At 40.4% G+C, this 17,691-nt stretch overlaps 1 protein-coding gene across 1 annotated transcript; it reads left to right on the forward strand.

The window, feature by feature from the left end:
* The first annotated feature begins 12,609 nt into the window (after positions 1-12,609).
* krcp (kelch repeat-containing protein) lies at positions 12,610-17,291 on the forward strand. Its single transcript, XM_030779218.1, has 13 exons — positions 12,610-12,671; positions 13,163-13,318; positions 13,413-13,494; positions 13,589-13,642; positions 13,765-14,026; positions 14,200-14,331; positions 14,568-14,755; positions 14,976-15,172; positions 15,376-15,467; positions 15,918-15,972; positions 16,426-16,523; positions 16,827-16,921; positions 17,142-17,291. Exons 1-13 carry the CDS (start codon positions 12,610-12,612, stop codon positions 17,289-17,291), a joined length of 1,623 nt encoding a protein of 540 aa, XP_030635078.1.
* Positions 17,292-17,691: the final 400 nt, after the last annotated feature.

Below are 17,691 nucleotides of genomic sequence, written 5' to 3' on the forward strand. Positions count from 1 at the left end.
GTTAAGCTGAGACAATTCTTCCAATTGCTCAAGGATCAGCCTTAGCGACTGACAGGTCTGGTGGTCCATTGGAATGTGACTGAGGTCCACTTCCTTTCCAAGAGCTTTAGAGAGGGACACAACCCATCTCAAGGGTGTTTCTTCATGAATCAAAGACAGTAGCTGAAGTAGAAATCGTTTTCCAAGCCTGTTGTGGTGATTCAAATGATTATGTAAGAAGTAACCAGAGGAACCATTTAGTGATATTTCTGTCATTTACTGCAGGAGTTAAACATTAATATTGCTATTAAAGTTGGAGCATTATTCAGAAGAAGCACCTCACCTCAGATGTACTCCATGTAGAATGGGGAACAGCTCCTCCAGAGCAGAATCATCAGCTTTACAGTCATATAAAACCAGCTCTGTATCACAGCCTGAGATTTTAATGGCAGCAGCAATGGCTTTACAGTCCATGAGACTGAGTCTCAGTGGTTCCCTGTTGTCCTTATTTAATTGAACAGCAGAGGCCGAGGAGAAGTCCAGTGTGTAATGTAGTGACCTCAGGAGATCAGATGACAGTGCTTGCTTTTCATTTGATTCCAAACATGCGTGAAGGAGGGTCAGCAACAGCTTCCGGTCAACCCTGGACATGGAGAGCGCCAAAAGTTCACATGTGCTTTGTGCATTAACAGAAGCAGTAATTACTGGCCTTGAGGGTTCTATGCCGCAGTGGTAACACTCAGAAAACAAAAATATAACGAGATCACCTGAGCTCAGAGACTCTAGAGAGAAGTGTGAGGATCATGCCAGTCTTTTCTTTCGGGATGACAGAAGAATGAAGGTTGAGTTTGACGTCATCACTGTAATGAAGGGCAAAGCGAAGGGCTTCACAGTCCCATGTGTCAAGCTTTGTCTGGTGGAGATCGATCCAGTTGCCTGAAGATCTTACCATAGGTATCACAAAATGACCGGCACGCTGCTCATAAATCTCTCTCAGTGCTGCCCTAACAAATTTGGAGCTTACTCTGCAAGAGAGGGAGAAATTATTCATTTGTCACAGCAATCTACAAGGTTCCTACAGAACAAATCTCTAAATATAAGTGTAAAGCTGTAATGTAAGTTAAATGTTTTTTTTACTTTCTCAGAGTCTGGTAATAGTACATTTGCTTAGAGTTAAGAGTAACAGCGGAGCTATTGGAGAGTTTCAATCCTGAATGTAAGCAGAAAAGCTTGAAGATTGATTGGTCATGAGGGATGCCACTATGACCAATCAAGGCATTAAACCCTACAAAAGTCTCAGTGTACTGTAACCTTTGAAATAGATCATTTTTAGAGTTGCGCTTTGTACTATGTATGACAATGATGTCTGAGAGTCTTTACCTTCTGAAAATAGTCTTGTCAAGTAGACCGAGAAGAACTTGGATATTTTGTACATTAAATTTGCTCTGGTTTAAGTCAAGAGTAACAGGTTTATTGGCAGCCTGCAATAGATACTGAAGCACATTCCATGGCAACAAACATGGGCTCAGGTCATGTCCAATCTTCTCCAGGAACAGATGAGTCAAAACGTCATCTTGAGCCTCATAAACAACTTCAGCTAGTTGCTTCAGATCATTTTCACTTAATTTAAAACTGGATAAAAAACACACAATGTATTTAGATTCCATTAAATACTGGAGTCAGCAGAATTGTGAGCTGTATTGCACGTCCAACTTGTGGGATGCAGGTATTAGCAGACGTGCTCAGTGCTGTCTTGAGGACAGGAAATTGACTCACTGACCTTACAGACCATGAATCCTCATGACAAAGTAAGCCAAGGAGTAAGTGATCTTCAGTCTGATGTTCTGTGAGGTCCAGGCTTCGAACTGTCCACGTTCTGAGCAATGAGGCCAAACTGCTTAACAGCCTGCCAAGTTGCTGCTCTGCAGGTGGATTTTGATTTGCCAGATTCAGGGACAGCTGCTCTATGGTCATTACATGTGGGATTTTTTTTGACCTTGCCAGTCTTGCCAGTTTCACAGCTGCATTCTCGTTTACTCTAAAATGAAAGAAAATAAGTTTTGTAAAGACAGTGTGGTTTAAATAAAGTGCAGTGGCAATTAAAATATTTCAAAGTCAATAGTATATCAAAATCCTGCTGAAGTTTGCCACATTTTTTCTTTCAAATTGTTAGGAATGATGTTTTTAACTGAGAGTTTGGCAATTGATAAAATGTAAGTGAGAAATCAATCTGCAGATAAAAATATATTTTTTACCATCATACAGTCAACCATGATAAAGCAAGTATGTTTAAAAGCCCTTTCTCAAGATCACCATGCAGGGGTGAGAGGTTGTAGAGACAGCGGTTCGGCTAAATATTGCCGCAGCCCTGATAAACTTGACAAACTCAAGTTTAAGTGCCAGCAACAATTCAGAGCTGCTTGAAAATCTCTAGTTTTGGAACCCATAACCGAGATCCTATAATCCCTGGGTTGGACCCCAAACTGAGCAAGCCACTGCCTCCAAAAAAAAGAAGAAATTCAAATATAAAACAGACAGAATTACCACATATGTATTCATCTCCCTCAGCCATTCTGTTGGTAGAGGTGTCATTAAATGATATTACATTTACAAGCCTCTACCAGCTCTGCACTGGGCAATAAATCTTTTCTAGATTTTTTCTAGAAAAGTTGCTCTGGTTTCGTCATGTCAGATGGGAGCCATTGGTGGGCAGAACTTTTCGAGATTAAATACTTCATTATTCCATGCTATAGCACAATAAAATATTCCCAAGGGAATAGAAGAATTTTGATAACCATTTAACATTTAAGTCAGAGCAATTCACAAATACAGTCATGCGTCGCTTAACATCCATGATACGCTCTGTGAAATAGGACGTTATGTGATCTGGACGTTGTGCGAACACCATATCATATACTTAGCAAAGCTATATGGGATACTGTTGTGTACCTGTATTGACTAAACAGCCAAGATACTGTACACATACAGTGCTATTTTTCAGCTAATGTATTTGGCAAGGTAATAGAAAGTACAGTGTAATACATATATAAACAAGTAATACAGGCGTTTAGTATGACTATCAAGACGAATGTATTATAGGTTATATACGTAGTGTACCATTATACGCCTGACAGCCCAATTACTTTGTATACAAGAGACATGAGATACAGTGTTGTGTGCAGAAAGCTGTTGCGTTTGCTACGTCTGGTTACGTCTGTTATGTCCCGTTCTCTGATCGGGATTTCTGAGCTCTGTCACAGCCTTATGGGACCACGGACGTACTTGCGGTCGGACATTGCCTGAATGGACATTATGCAGCGCGTGACTGTATTATTTTCTGTTTCTGAGGTAACATGCCACCAGAAGAACTGGTTTTATTTTGCTCAGGGTCATATTAGCAGTGAACTATACTGTGTCATCTGTGCCCCTGCTACAAACAAAGAACAAAAATTGTTCCTTGTCCATCGCATTTCTTTATTTTGACACTGTCACACGTTGTGTACGTAAGATAGTTATTGTCAAAAAACAAAAGAAAACCCACCTTAGCTTTCGGAGTCTTTGCACTTTTGAAAAGAGGACACCAGCTCCTCGGCAGGACATTCTGAGAGGATAAAGATTGACAGAAAGGTTTTCTTTGGGGTTCAGTTGGCTGAGGACTGTGTTTATTGCTCCACAGATACGGCTTGGCAGCATCCCTGTTAAAGTGACGGTAAAGTCCAGAGGTCTTAAGAGCCAGGAGACTTGCTCTGGATTCCAGTCTCTGTCTGCTGAGAGAACCTCACAAACAGACTGGAAGAACTCATCATCACACCTAGATAGGAGAAAAACAGTAGCTCAAAGGGAAAAACACAGTAAAGAGTAAGGTAACTGATGAGAAGCTAAAACTGGACTCAATACTAGTCAGGTTAGCTTGTCTAATCTTCCTCATAGAATAAACAGTAGCATCATGTACTTCCTTATAATACTGATACAAATACTTAGGTATGGATTTACTCAGAATGACGAAAACAGCAATTAATGTTTTTGTGTTGAAAATTAAAATGCACAAGCTGTTTCCTATTTGAGAGTGATCCGCCAAGGATCATGTCACAGTTGATATCTCACCTCAACTGAGACACAAAGGGTAGACACTGGAGGAATATCTTAAGTTCTTGCTGATCAAATGACCAGTCAGTAAGCTCAACTGTTTTTTTTTCTGACAGGAACTCAAACATTCGTAGGAGAGCTGAGGCCTTTCCTTTGGTGAGATCCACTACCCAAACTTGGGGGGCATGTTGAAAAACTGGCTGCATTGCAGGCAGAATGAACTCTCCTTTTTCAGTGTCTCTTATATAAGAGAACAGATCCAACAAGAAAGGACTCTGTAAATCCTTACTGTCCACAGCAAAGGGGAAAGTGGAGTAACTGCACGCAGATGACAGAATCTTTAAGGTCTCTTCTCCATTCTCGAATGCATGAGTGAAAAGATCTGCCACAATTTTTATAGCTTTGTGGGAGCCATTTGCCTGTTTGAGATCACTTCTGTTGAATCTGAAACACAAAGGAAATTTCATTGTAAATTATTTAATACTATCCACTGATTCCATCGTATTTAATTAATTAGTATGTTGTTAATCTCGTAGCTGCATTTCAGTGGTAGGTGAAAATCTTATGTAAGTTATTCAAGTATCAAAATTGTACCCAAACCAGATTTGATCATTTTAGACTAGTTTTTTTTATTTCAAAAGACCAATAAAGAGTTCAAGTTTAAAGTTTAGGCAACACAGAACTTACATTACACAATCATTTCACCAAGTGAAATGTTCTAAAATATAGGGCCTCTAATCCTCTTTGCTTTACATTCCCTTTTCACTGAACTGTTCAGATGTTGAGTAAAATGATGATAATATGAAGATCAATTCCAACCTTTTTCAACCAAAAATTGTGAGACCCATTACTGATGTACATGCTCACTTACCTAAGCTGCGACACATAAGGCAGATGCAGGAAGAAGTTCTTGTGGTCCATTTTTTCATCTAACAAACAAAGCTCAAGGGGTTTCTTCATGTTGTAAATTTTTAGTATTTCAAGCAGAAGTGACAAATTTGGGTCTGAAAGACGTATCGCCCAGCTTGATGTCATTGTCTGAAAAACTGATTGCAAAACTGAAAAATAACCCCTACTCCTGCCATGTGAGTAGAGGGTCCGCAAAAATTGTAGCTCCTCCTCAAAACCATGTAACTGATTCCTTGTTAGCTCTGATACCAAATGTTGTAAACACTTCTTCCCTGTCTTTTTTTCATAAACAGCCCCTTGGAGAAGGAGATCCAACCAGAATGTTACAAGTGCATTTGTCTGGCTGTCAGTTGAAACAAACCTAGGGATTGACCAGCAATACATGAACTGAATCGGAATTTGAAGTATGAAAAATATTGGAGATAGCAAAATCAGAATAAATCAACAAGACCCGTTAAATCTTGTTTGTCATCTCGAATAAAATCTTGTCGTGATAAAGGTGGCAGCATAGTGACAAAACTTTCAGTACCCCACATACCTGATACTTGCCATGCTGGGCAAATGAACATAAATCATCTCTTGCAGAGACTTTGGAGAATGTTTGGTGTTTAAATGTAGATGACAGTGAACTTTTTCTGCTCTCTTTTTGCTCAGGATGTCTCCGGCTCTCCGGAGCACATCTTGGTCATCGTGGTCCTGAACTAAAAGGTGCATTTCAAACCCCAGCAGTCTGAGCAGACTGTCAAAATCTGTCACAGGCCCTGTGGCTTGAAATGCAACTCTCCACAGGTCACAGCGCATCTTGGAGGTCACTCTGTCAGACATCAGAGAACAAGAATGCAAACGATATGAGATGTGCTGGTTATCTCCTAAATTCAGTGCAGAGTTACACCAAGGTGCAAAACAAAAAAGGTTGATATGTATTGGGAAAGAACACATCACAAAACGTATCTCCATTTTTAGTGCGTTCTTGAATCACTTACTTTCCCTTATAAACGTACCTTTTTATTTTTCCCCTCGGTTTAACTCTTAGTGTAACTCTAACAAGTACCCATACTCAACACACAGAGACATCAAAAATAGCAAATGAAGGTAAACAGTAAATGAACAGGCGAAGTACGTATTCATAAAAGAGGTCATACCTGAGACATTTCAAACGGCTCAAACACCCAAGGATCAGTTTCAGCCCGGGATCAGAAACACTGGAGTCCATCAGATCCAAATTCACATCTTGCTTATCGGACTGATTGATAATGTAAGACACAGCACAGCATTGGTGAGGATCAAGAGTCTCATCGCTCAAATCAATTTCATTGTCAACTTTACTCAGGAAGAGTAAACATGCTTCAGGTGACTGATACTCGTACAAGCACTGGCACACAAACAATAGATCTTCAGCCTCCACATCATCCTCTTCCACAGGAATTTGTTGGAATGTATGAATGATCTCCGCAAAATATTCAGCGGCTATGGCTTTTACCTTCTTCTCTTCCACCAGACATTTTATCAGCTTAACGATTTTATCAGACAGTAGTCCACACAGGAAAGACATGACATACTTGAGATATTTCCCGTCTTCTGTCTGACACTGTTGCAGAACATGTGTAATGTTATCAGGATTCATGAGCAGAAAAAGAGCAGCCCAAAACTCTTGCATTGTGTTGTGAAGAAATGACGACACTGTTTGGGAAGCAAATGTCGGATCCTTTGATGTCGTCGAAGTTAAAAAAGCGCATTGCACGCTCTTGTCTTTGTGATCCAGACCCGCCATGTTTACTGTTTTGGCCAGCAAGGCCTGATAGGATGTTGCAGCCAAAAACATGATGTCCCCCTTGCTATCATGAATATATTTATCAAGATGCTCGACGCTTTGATCTCCATGTTGCTTCATACAATATCGAAAAATCCTTACGTACATTTCAGTGATGGTGTAAGGTTGATTGCTGGACTCTGAAGGACTGAATGAGATGCAGGCTGTCACTATGAAAGCATACATGGGGACATGGCAAAGACTGAAGACCTCTGGATGGCTCAAAGCACTGATGCTGGTGTCATCATCCATTCCCAGCATCCATTTAAAGAATGCATGAATGGATTTTTCATTGAACCCTTGAACCTCCACCCTGTAGGAAGGCCAATTTGACAGATAGCCAGATGCTTCTGCCTCCGGTCTGCAAGTAGTGAAGATTTTTGCATCGCGTAAAAGCTCTTTCTTCATAATTTGCTTGATCACAGAATTACCAATGACATCCATTATGCCGTCGAACACTATCACAACATTTTCCGAGTTCGCCTCTATGTCTTCCAGTACTTCGTCAGCTCCTTCTTCTGGCTGGAGGTACATCCCAAAAAGAAGATTCTCTAACGTCTGAGGGGATCTGGAGTGCGATATTGTTCTCATGAATGGCTCATTGAAATAAAACATGTAGTTCACCTGACTGTCCTCTCCCTCGGACCAGAGCCTTAGAATTTCCAGAGCCACCGTCGTCTTTCCTATTCCTGGTTTGCCAACGAGTAGGATGCTCTTCTCGTCATTTTTAAGTAAGTGGTCAGGAGAAAGCTTTTTCCTGTCCGTTGGAATGTATGTCTTCAGCTTCTTTGATCGTGACTTCTTGTATGCCTTGGATTTTAATTTTGAGAAGGTGCTGTCATCTGTATCTAAAACCACAGGTATATACCTGAAGTTCCTTTTGATCTCATCTTTCAGAAAATGTATAGTTCTGTTCCACTTATCATTAAGTATTTGTTCGGCTTTCTTTCTCAGTTGTGTTTGGTACCTTGCACAAGGACCTGAGACAGTAAAACAAGTGAAAAAAACAAACAAACACATAAAACATAGTAGTTAACAACAATCTACAGTGTATAATTTAAATTGCAGTGTTTGTTCCAGATCAACAAACTGTTATTTGTATTCCGTTTTGTCACCATGCATCTGAAAAGTGGCAACTTAAACATTGTGTACCTGATAATGAACCACCTTTGGCGTGGTATCACTTTTTTCAGGTCTCACTTACTAAAGACCACATAGTAAAGAGCTAAGAATGTTTCTTTTTAAAAAGTGTTGATCTTCGACAGATCATATTATTTATGTAATTCCTACTATATACTAAGTCCCAACAATCTGTATTTTCAGTCTGTAGACAAAAATACCATAAAGGTTTAAGTTCATTTGGTTAATATTAAGCTATATGTGACCATGTAGGACAACTTTTATTTTCCAAAACATCGTAAGGCTTGCTTACTAATATGAGTGTTTTGTTTTGGGGGTTTTTTCTGCTAGAAATAGGGTAATTTTGTACTTACCGGTCTTTTGGTTACTCTGAATCTGTGAATCCTCTTGGAATGAAAAACAGCTGATCCAGTAATGTAAATCAGGTTTCACTGAGTTGGGCCTAGGGAATATTTTGAATCTTTCTTCATCGAGTATCTTTAAAAGCTGATAACATGCACCTTCGCCCTTAGCAATAATATTATCCAGCAACATTTTGGTTGCGCTTGAATCAGTTTGGTCAGAGTGATGTTTCACGACAGACTCATCTTTACTGATCACGCCGCGACGACGCAGAGCCTTTACGACTACGTCCAAGTTTTTGAGTTGCCCCATGAGAAGGTGTGTACCGTTGGTGATGAAGTCACATGCAGATTGCTTTGCACTTGCCATTTTGTAAGCACAAGACTGCATCCACTGTCCTTTCACGACTTACCTGAAACATAAGACAAAAAGAGAGGTCTGTGTGTAATGTAAGTGAAATTATGTCATCAGTTTGATGACCATAGCGCACGGGCCAATGACAGACCTATGTTTTTCACAGTCTGTGTGTGTGGGTGAGTTCCAACTTTGCTCGATCAGTCAGTGAACCACATACCTGCAAAATCACATACAAAATCTGTGTAGGTATATGTGTTCACATATTGATGGAAAATGGGGCCCACGCAGTTTCATTGTCTGGCTTATGCTTTTATGAAGAACTGCAAAAAAAAAAAAAGAAGAAGAATATTTTCTAGCTGAGGCTTCAGCTAATGATAGAAACATTATGTAACTCAGAAGGAAGTAAGGTAAGAGAAGAGCTTAAGGAAGAAAAAAAAATTAAAGAGTGATGCAAGCGCCTTCTAAATGCAGATTTCTCAATCTGGGAAGAAAAAAGGGGCCGTATAGAGCAGGCGAAAGTGTGTCAGGGCCGTTGTTGGGCTGAGGTTTAAATGGGGGAAGCTGACAGAAGAGCTAGATTCCTGTCACCAGCACCCAATTAGCCTTAAACTTCTCTTTCCGTCTACAAAGTTATAACCTGTTGAGTTGGATTACATGTCAGAAAATGCCTCCTTAATACAACCATTAAAAAAACGGTATCCACAATATGGCAATATCAACAATATGAATTGAGTATGTAATTCATCAAAACTCCGACATCGCAAAAACTGACTGAATACATTTAAATGAACTTCAGTAACCAAGAATAACAAATAGTTTAGAATGTGTTAAAAAATATCAGTACTAAAATGAGTGATCATGTAATTAATCGTGGGGTTGGTCCGTATACGCATCTTTGACAAGAACAATTACTAAATGAACCTTACAGACCTTCACTTCCTCTTTCACTTTCCATATCTGTTCGATTTGTAATGTTTCTGTAAAATTAGGTTTGTGCTTTTATTTCTCCCCAAAAGCATTCTTAAAAATGGTTTAAATTGCCTTATTAGCATTTCTAACCTTCAGATATGTTAAGGCCAATAACATTAATAATCTTTGTGTTGTGGTTTCAATGAAGGGTTTTAATCACAGACTAAATGCATTCCAAAAGGAGCAACCTCCAATCCAGTGTTAGAGAGGCAAGTTGAAACAAATATATTGCCACTTCCCTTATGAACATTCCTTTTTAAATGTAACTCACTGAACCTTAGTAATGTACGACCAAACTAGCCCAGCACGGCCCTGATGTAACATTATGGAATTGTGAAAGGGGCATGTCACCCACTTCACTAGATAAAATTGGGAGGGGCTGAGGCTGGATTATATACCGAGAGCTAAATTTATTTTTTAGGATCTTGACCGTGTAATGTAATTAGTTTAACATAAGCAAATTTGTGAAACTGAGTTCTCAACAATACAGTGTTTCTTTATCACCATCTGTTGTTATTAAAGGCCAAAGCCATTTTGTACAATGATTAACCCGGTTATTTAAAGTGAAACGTAAATATTTCAGAGTGAAAAAAAGGAAGTACTATACGTTGGTCAACATAAATTTCGCAGGTGGTATTCATCATAATTTCACAAATCTATCCAGGGGTCTTACCTGCTATTTTCTACTTTTCTTCTTTGTCCACAACACATCCTTGAGTATGAGTGAAGTCTTTATTTGCGCTGGAGTTCACATACAATGTGAGGTAATACCCAGAGCCAACGAAGATTTCTGTATCGAGAAGATCGATATAGGCATATACCCTCCGCTTGCTTTTTTGGCGGGACATTTAACTCAGAAGGGTGGTATTAAAGTTGTTCTGTCATTTCACCGTGCCTCCGAAAGTAACGAAAACGCCGTTAATTCCTTGAAACTACAACGCTCTATCGAAGATGCAAAATGCTCAAACATTGTATGTGACGTTGAGCTGGCGCTGGAGCCGACAGTGACGTATCTTCAGCCATGTCAAACAGTCAGACTGAAACTGCCTGTTGGAGTGGCTTGATGGTTGAGGCTTTTAGGTCACCAAACCTCTTTCCCCATTCAGTGGAACTTCCTCAGAACCCACCACCCCACACCTCCTTGTCATCACATACTCCGGTATACCTCAATACTTTGCTGTGTGTATTTGCCTGCCCATGGCTCACTGATAAAGAAGTGACTCTTGGGTTAACATATTTGCGGGGTGGTAACATTCTCTGCCTCATTCACCGCAACTATTATGATGTTCTTTTTATGCTTACGCTTTCAGACGCCACAGAAACCCATTCCCTGCATCACTATGATCCTCAAAGAACTTCAAACATAATAGCTCCCCTCAAGTTCCCTACCTTCTACCATGCTGGCAAGAGGTTCAAAGAAAGATTTCACAGGATTCTTTCGTAATACATAAAGACTGCAATTAACAACAACCCATGAAAACCAGTTTTCTCGAAATTTGTACACAGTAGGCGTAGTTGCATGCAATGTCGTGCACGGTACCCACGACATTGAATATGCGGTTACAGTCACTGCCGAAGAGTTTGTCATCGACAATCGGAAATGAAATGCCCCCGTATGCGTATTCTTCGTTTTCAACGGGGATATTTCATGTACTTTGACAGGGTTTTATATATGTCATAAGGACGACTCTGACACAATAAAATTTAAACGTGGGCAAAGTACACATTCCTAGAGCGAGAGCTTGGGATAAGTCCATTCCTGTATGGAAATATTGCTGTCAAAAAATCTTGTGTGTTTACACATACAATTGCGTAAATAAATATGTGAATAGCCAAACCTCTAAATTAATGATTGTTTTTGCCTGAGATAATGGTTCCAGAAACAACAGTCATGCAAATATTTTTGGCTATGACTCTCCGATTACACATGCATTCGAAAAGTTGTCAAAAAATGTCAAAAGTATTTCTTACTCCAGAGATTCATAATCAGATATGTAAGGGTCTTCAAAAGCACACATTAGGAGTATTTAATAGGTAAGAGGTGAGATGAATAAAGTAGAAAATAAATTATTTGATTTTGTGCGTGTGCGTCCGGCTGTAGGTGACAGCACTGGTGTGGAGATTACATATGTTCATTTAATTTGTCATGCAGTTCTAAACTTGCATATACCATTCAGTTTCATTTCAAGCATCATTCAATTTCACTTCAACATTAAGTTAGGGTGACCAAACCTGTTTCATCAGATTGTTGAAACTGGTGGCCCGACAAATAATTCAGTAAGACTATTCAGCGGTTATTAAGAATTTCAGGCTGTAACACTGCGGGCAGAGACCTGCTTGACCGACGTCACTGGTCAGTTATTACATTTATCTAAATAGCAGAGCTACACAATAATACCACCCTTAAATTCTGCCTACACTTTCTGAGGCTATATTTTATAGCCTCTAACAGTATATCTTTCTCCATTTAAGAATTCCCCTGGCTCTCCCCAGTATTTTCTTCCTTCTCAACCCTCGTCTGGCTGGGGGTTCCAGAGGCGTGAGGGTGTGGGCGTGTCGACTCGAAGTTTGTAAGGACATTCGGTGTTCAAGACAAGTGGTGGGCCTAATACAAACCAGTTGGTTGAACGACATTATCAGTAAATATTTCAGAGTTATAGACAAATGATTAAAAGTGAGGAGGTATGTATATTTTTTTATTTTTGTTTTTTTATAACAAATTTCCAAAATCATAATAAAGATCTTATCGTGTAGACAACACGAAACGCCCTCGAATTCAGTTCCAGTTCTCATTGGCTTGGATGACTGACAATCAACTGCTACACGGAACCAATCAATCCCTAAAGAATAGGAGGTGGCGCGCCTTTCGTATTTGTGTACTAACTTGGCGGGAGTTAGACATTACAAGCTTAGTTTTTACGTTTTAGCTGGTGAATATTGCATGAAGCTCGTCGGCCGTGGTTTTTCATTGACTGAAGGGTCACTTCAACAATTTCTTCTTGTAAATGAATCGTAAAATGGACGATTTAAGTGTATATGCAGTGTTTGGGGTAGACGATCCACCGCGACAGATTTTAAGGTAAATATGAACTGGGCATGTTATCTGTGTCTATGCAGCTTTCCTCTTGTGCATTTATTAAAAGCAAATGCTTGCATCCCGCATTAATCGTTTGCAGAACTGACAGATGACTTCACATTGTTAGCGGTATTTCGCTTTCTAGATCATGGATCAATGTTACGACTGATCAGTTTTCAAGATTTTCAAGACGTCTGAATAGTGTGGATAAACTTGTTTTTCACCATACGTATCATGCAATACAAAAGCCAGTCTGGATAAAACTTGATTTTTTTTCTTGGTGGGTTCTTGTACCGTTGATGAGAACTCCCTTTAGGGTTATTTAACTGACTCAGTCGTGATACCTCTCTACAAATTTTCATGATGAGATTTGAACTACCAGATAGAGGCATACAAACATGATTATTATTAAATATGTCGAGAAAAAATCGGTCGACATAGCGATATGTTTGTTTTGGAAAACACGGTTCTCTATTTCCTCTTTTCAGCTCCAGTGAACCTGAATCGGCATCCATTGTAGTACCTCCGTTTGTCCAGCAGGTGGTATTGTTTACCAGTGGGAGATGGGGAAATCGTACCAGCGTCTCAGTCGAGCTTAAAGACGCAGGAGATATGCCCGTCGTTACTGGCAAGCTAACCCCACTCAGCAAGTAAGACTGTTACTTTGACTTGCGCTCCGTGTCCACCTTTAGGATCTGTTGTTGCATGTATAACCACTGCATTTAAATCTCCTCTCCCACGTAGATCTTTGTCATGGGAGTATAGTGAGGATGGTGTTTGGTCTTCTGGTGCAACTTTATCAGTCAAACTTGAGGGGAAGAACATGGTGAGGCATGCAGTTCACTCAACAAAAATGAAATGTAAAACAAAACTGTGTTAAACTTGGTTTTAAGCACAGAACCTCTCTGTTTCAGATTAAGAGCGACCTGAGTGACCCTGTACTCGCTATGTGTGGAAAGGAATGCACTCCTGAGGTGAAGTGAATTGACTGAATCTCTCTCTCTTTTTTAATACCATTTTATATAGAAATATATGCTAGATTTCTTGATGTATAATTAACTCAAGGCTAATCGGGACATTCCATTCAATGCCGTAGAGCAATGTAACAGTTCCTGTCGTGCGAGAGGGTTTGGGTAAGAGGAAGAGGGGAAAGGAAGAAGAGGAGCACACAGGGCAAGAGAATCTGTGCCCCAATGCCCGCTCACCCTCTGAACAAGCCACTCCACACAGACGTGGCAGGAACAACCCCCGAGGCAGACAGACACTCCTGTTCCACCCGAAAGAGGAGAAGGCCGCCGGCTGTACCCCTCAGAACCAAAGAGCTAAGGGAAAACAGGCTAAAACTCCCGCTCAGGCTGGTGTGTGTCGGTCCTCGCTGTGTCTGTATTAATTTCTTGCATAATGTTGTTTTGTGCCTGTGTTATCATATCTGTCAGCATATGTGAATATCTTTCCGTGTGTGTGTGAGTGTGAGAAATAGAGAATCGGTCTGAGTTTGAATTACATGATTTATGATGTGTCCTCCCCGCAGCTCCCTTGGATAGTCCGTCAGGTCGCTGGGGTCAGACCCTCTGTCTTATTGACCCTCAAACAGCCATTCTGATTGGAGGACAGGGCTCCAGAATGCAGTTCTGTAAAGATCCCATCTGGAAGCTTTGCATTGGTGAGTCGCTCAAATAAACTGGAGAGCAACAGTCGCCTCTCAAAGTGCCAGTGTGCCTTCGTTGTATTTTCAAGTTGACCGTTACAGTTTTGAAATGGTTGGCGTTCCACCAGCTCTGCTTTCGCCCAGATGTTATTGTTTTGCTCAGGGCGACTCAGTTTTAAGAGACTGAAGCAGAACATTTTGTGAACACTGATAACTAATAGCGTTGTGTCTGTTTGGTCTTCCCCCTCCAGAGGACCTGTCTTGGGTTCCGGCAGAAACTCTCGCGGAGGGACCCACTCCCGAGGCTCGCATTGGTCATACCGCCGCTTATGACCCGGACTCAAAACGGATCTTTGTGTTTGGTGGCTCCAAACACAAGAAGTGGTTCAACGACGTCCACATCTTAGACACTCAGAGCTGGCGTTGGACCATGGTAGAGGTGAGCAGAAGAGATTATGGTTTCTGATCGTTGAAGACGGTACAGAATAAATTCAATTTGAGTAGCTGTCTCTTGTTTATTTTTTCTGTTAGCGAGCAAATGTTGATTTCTGAAAGGTCAGTTGGTCCCAAATTTGGAAACATCTCAGCTTTAAGGCAGTGATAAGATGATTATTAATAGTACCGGTTTTGTTTATACAAAGGATGTGATCTCATTCCAGGCACAGGGTAAAGTTCCTCCTTTGGCCTATCACAGCTGCAGTCTTTTCAGGGGGGAGCTCTTTGTGTTTGGAGGGGTGTTCCCTCGCCCCCACCCCGAACCTGATGGATGCAGTGACTCCATCTACATCTTCAACCCCGACATGGCCATTTGGTATCAGCCCATCGTCAACGGCGACCGACCTGCACCACGTTCTGGGTAAAAGCAGAGCGGACCTGTTTGACAGACATACAGTTTCACTGATATATTCGCGTGTGGAACTGGAGACTGCACAAATGGAGAAATTAGAGAACTGTAAATCATTACTTTGTGTAGCCTTGACGCGCATACACACCACACACACACACACAAAACGCTAGAATATTTATGCTGTTCTTTTGTTCTCTCCTTGTTTGTCCCAGGCATTCTGCTTGCGTTATCCAGGGGAAAATCTTTGTTTTCGGGGGTTGGGACACTCCTGTGTGCTTCAATGATATGTATACCTTGGACCTGGGTGAGACACACTGCTGTTTACCACCACCTGTTTACCAGCCAATCTCCACTGTTGGTTCTAACTGTGTAATGTTAATGATCCTGAACCGTAATAGATATTTACTTTGAATGACGGGAAGGCCCACTGGAGAGCTCGTGTTATATAATCTACCGTTTCAGTTCTAGGGAGCGTTGTTTAGAAGTTCGTACGATTATGCTGTATTTTAATCATTATCCACGCATTCATCTGCTGTCTTATGAAACTCCGTGAAATACTGTACCCATCTCAGGAAACTCTCCATTTCTCATGCAGTGCTGTTTATTTGTTGTGAACACATGTATAGTTAAGTCAATTCTCCCAGGGCTCTGTCTGTTTATCCTCACTGTTTACCATGGAATGCAGAGAGAATCGGCCTCCTTTTTAGCACTCGTATTTCTGTGAGATATCTGATTATGCAACATCCTGTCTCAGGACTGATGGAGTTTTCAGCTGTGAAGACGAGTGGAGCGGCACCCTCGCCGAGAAGGTAGTCTCATCGCAACGAAACGGCCATCTGGCATCGGTCCCTCGTTCCTACAGGAGATTTTCCCTTTATTCTAGAAATTGCTGGATACTCTTGTGAGCCGAGCGAACCTGTCGTGCATAATTGTGCATCACCGTTGATATTATTTAGTTTTGTTTTGTTTTTTTTCTTGTTTATTAGTCTTTGCACATTGAATCTTAAATTGTGGATTGAAATAGCTGTTCTGGTTTATTGTGTGTGTGTGTGTGTGTGTGTGTTTGTTTTTTTTTTGTTTTTTTTATTTCTCTCTCTTTTTTTTTTTTTTAATAAAATCTTGAGCAGTTCAATTATTTAGTTTATAACACGAAAAACAAAACAAAAAAAAACCTTCTATAAACCTGTGGGTCTTGCCTTTAGATGATTATGAAGGCACAAAAAAAAATTGCTTTGACCTCTGACCTTTGGCCTTTGTTACAGTTGGCATGGCTGTGCTGTTCTCTCGGACTCGCGCTTCTTGGTCCATGGAGGGTATGACGGAAACAACGCCCTGAGTGACACCTTCATCTTCCACACAGGTGAGAGAAAATGCTCCCGCCCTCTCCGACAGTGTCTTTGCATGTGTCTCACGGCCTGCTGCAGCCATACTTAAGTGATAAATGTAGCCGAGGTATAGAGAGACCATTTCCTGTTATTGACCTGTGTTTAGGACTAGGCCTTCCACACTGCATGTAAAATAGGAACTGTATTGTTCTCTGTTGAAACACTGTTTTGGTTTTGAACGTGGCAGGAAATTGTCCTTTTTATCCTATTTTTAAAAGCTCATAAACATTATTTCATAAGAAGTTGTGTTATGTTAATATATGTGATGTTTTTTTTAGACACAAGCTGCTGGACATCTGTTGTTCACCCGCAGCTTACCTCTGTACCCCGAGCTGGACATTCCATAATCGCCATGGCAACAGCGCACCTGAAGGTACAGGATTCATGTTTCATACGCTGTGAAGCATTAAACACAAGTATTTTTTATTTTTTTTTAAGACAGCATTTCAAGACAGGATTTCAGGAGCTTTAATTTGATGTGACTACGTTTTTTTTTTGTCTTCCTGTCGTCGTTGTAACCTTTGCTTTGGAAGCACGTGGAGTTACAGGAAAGTTAAGATTTAGTTTTTGTTTGTTTGGTTTTTTTTTTTAAGGGTTTTATGGATGAAGCAGAGCGTGGAGAGGACACAGATTCAGCCCATCAGACCTTACTGATTTTTGGAGGAGGAGATAACGAAGGAAAGTTCTTTTCAGACCTCATCACTATGCACCTGGAGGAACTTGTGGATGAAGATTTGCCTTAGGTGGCTGTTTTAATGAGAGAGAGAGAGGAGCACAAGTCCTGTTTTAGCTTTCTTTTGATTTGTTTACAGTTTTTTATTTGTGTGAATAGCAACCCTTAACATGCCTGTTAAGATGTCCATATTTGGAACTTTAAGTTTAAATTTTTAAATAAACATGTGATTGTACATTAAAACTTTGTATCTCATGTTCTCAATTATTTGTATTATTTGTAATTCTTTTTTTTTTGCACACTGCACCTGTAGTGAACTGATGGACTGAGTCCAGAAGGTTCTATATAGTAGCGCTTGATGAGCCCATGTATTGCTATATTTCTGTAAATATTTATTCAGTACACTTGTCGAAATTACACTTTATACTTATTCCCTGGAGAGCACTTACATTTAATTGCGTCCCATACTT

Source organism: Chanos chanos, chromosome 7 (genome assembly GCF_902362185.1).
Source record: "Chanos chanos chromosome 7, fChaCha1.1, whole genome shotgun sequence".
NCBI lineage: Eukaryota > Metazoa > Chordata > Actinopteri > Gonorynchiformes > Chanidae > Chanos > Chanos chanos.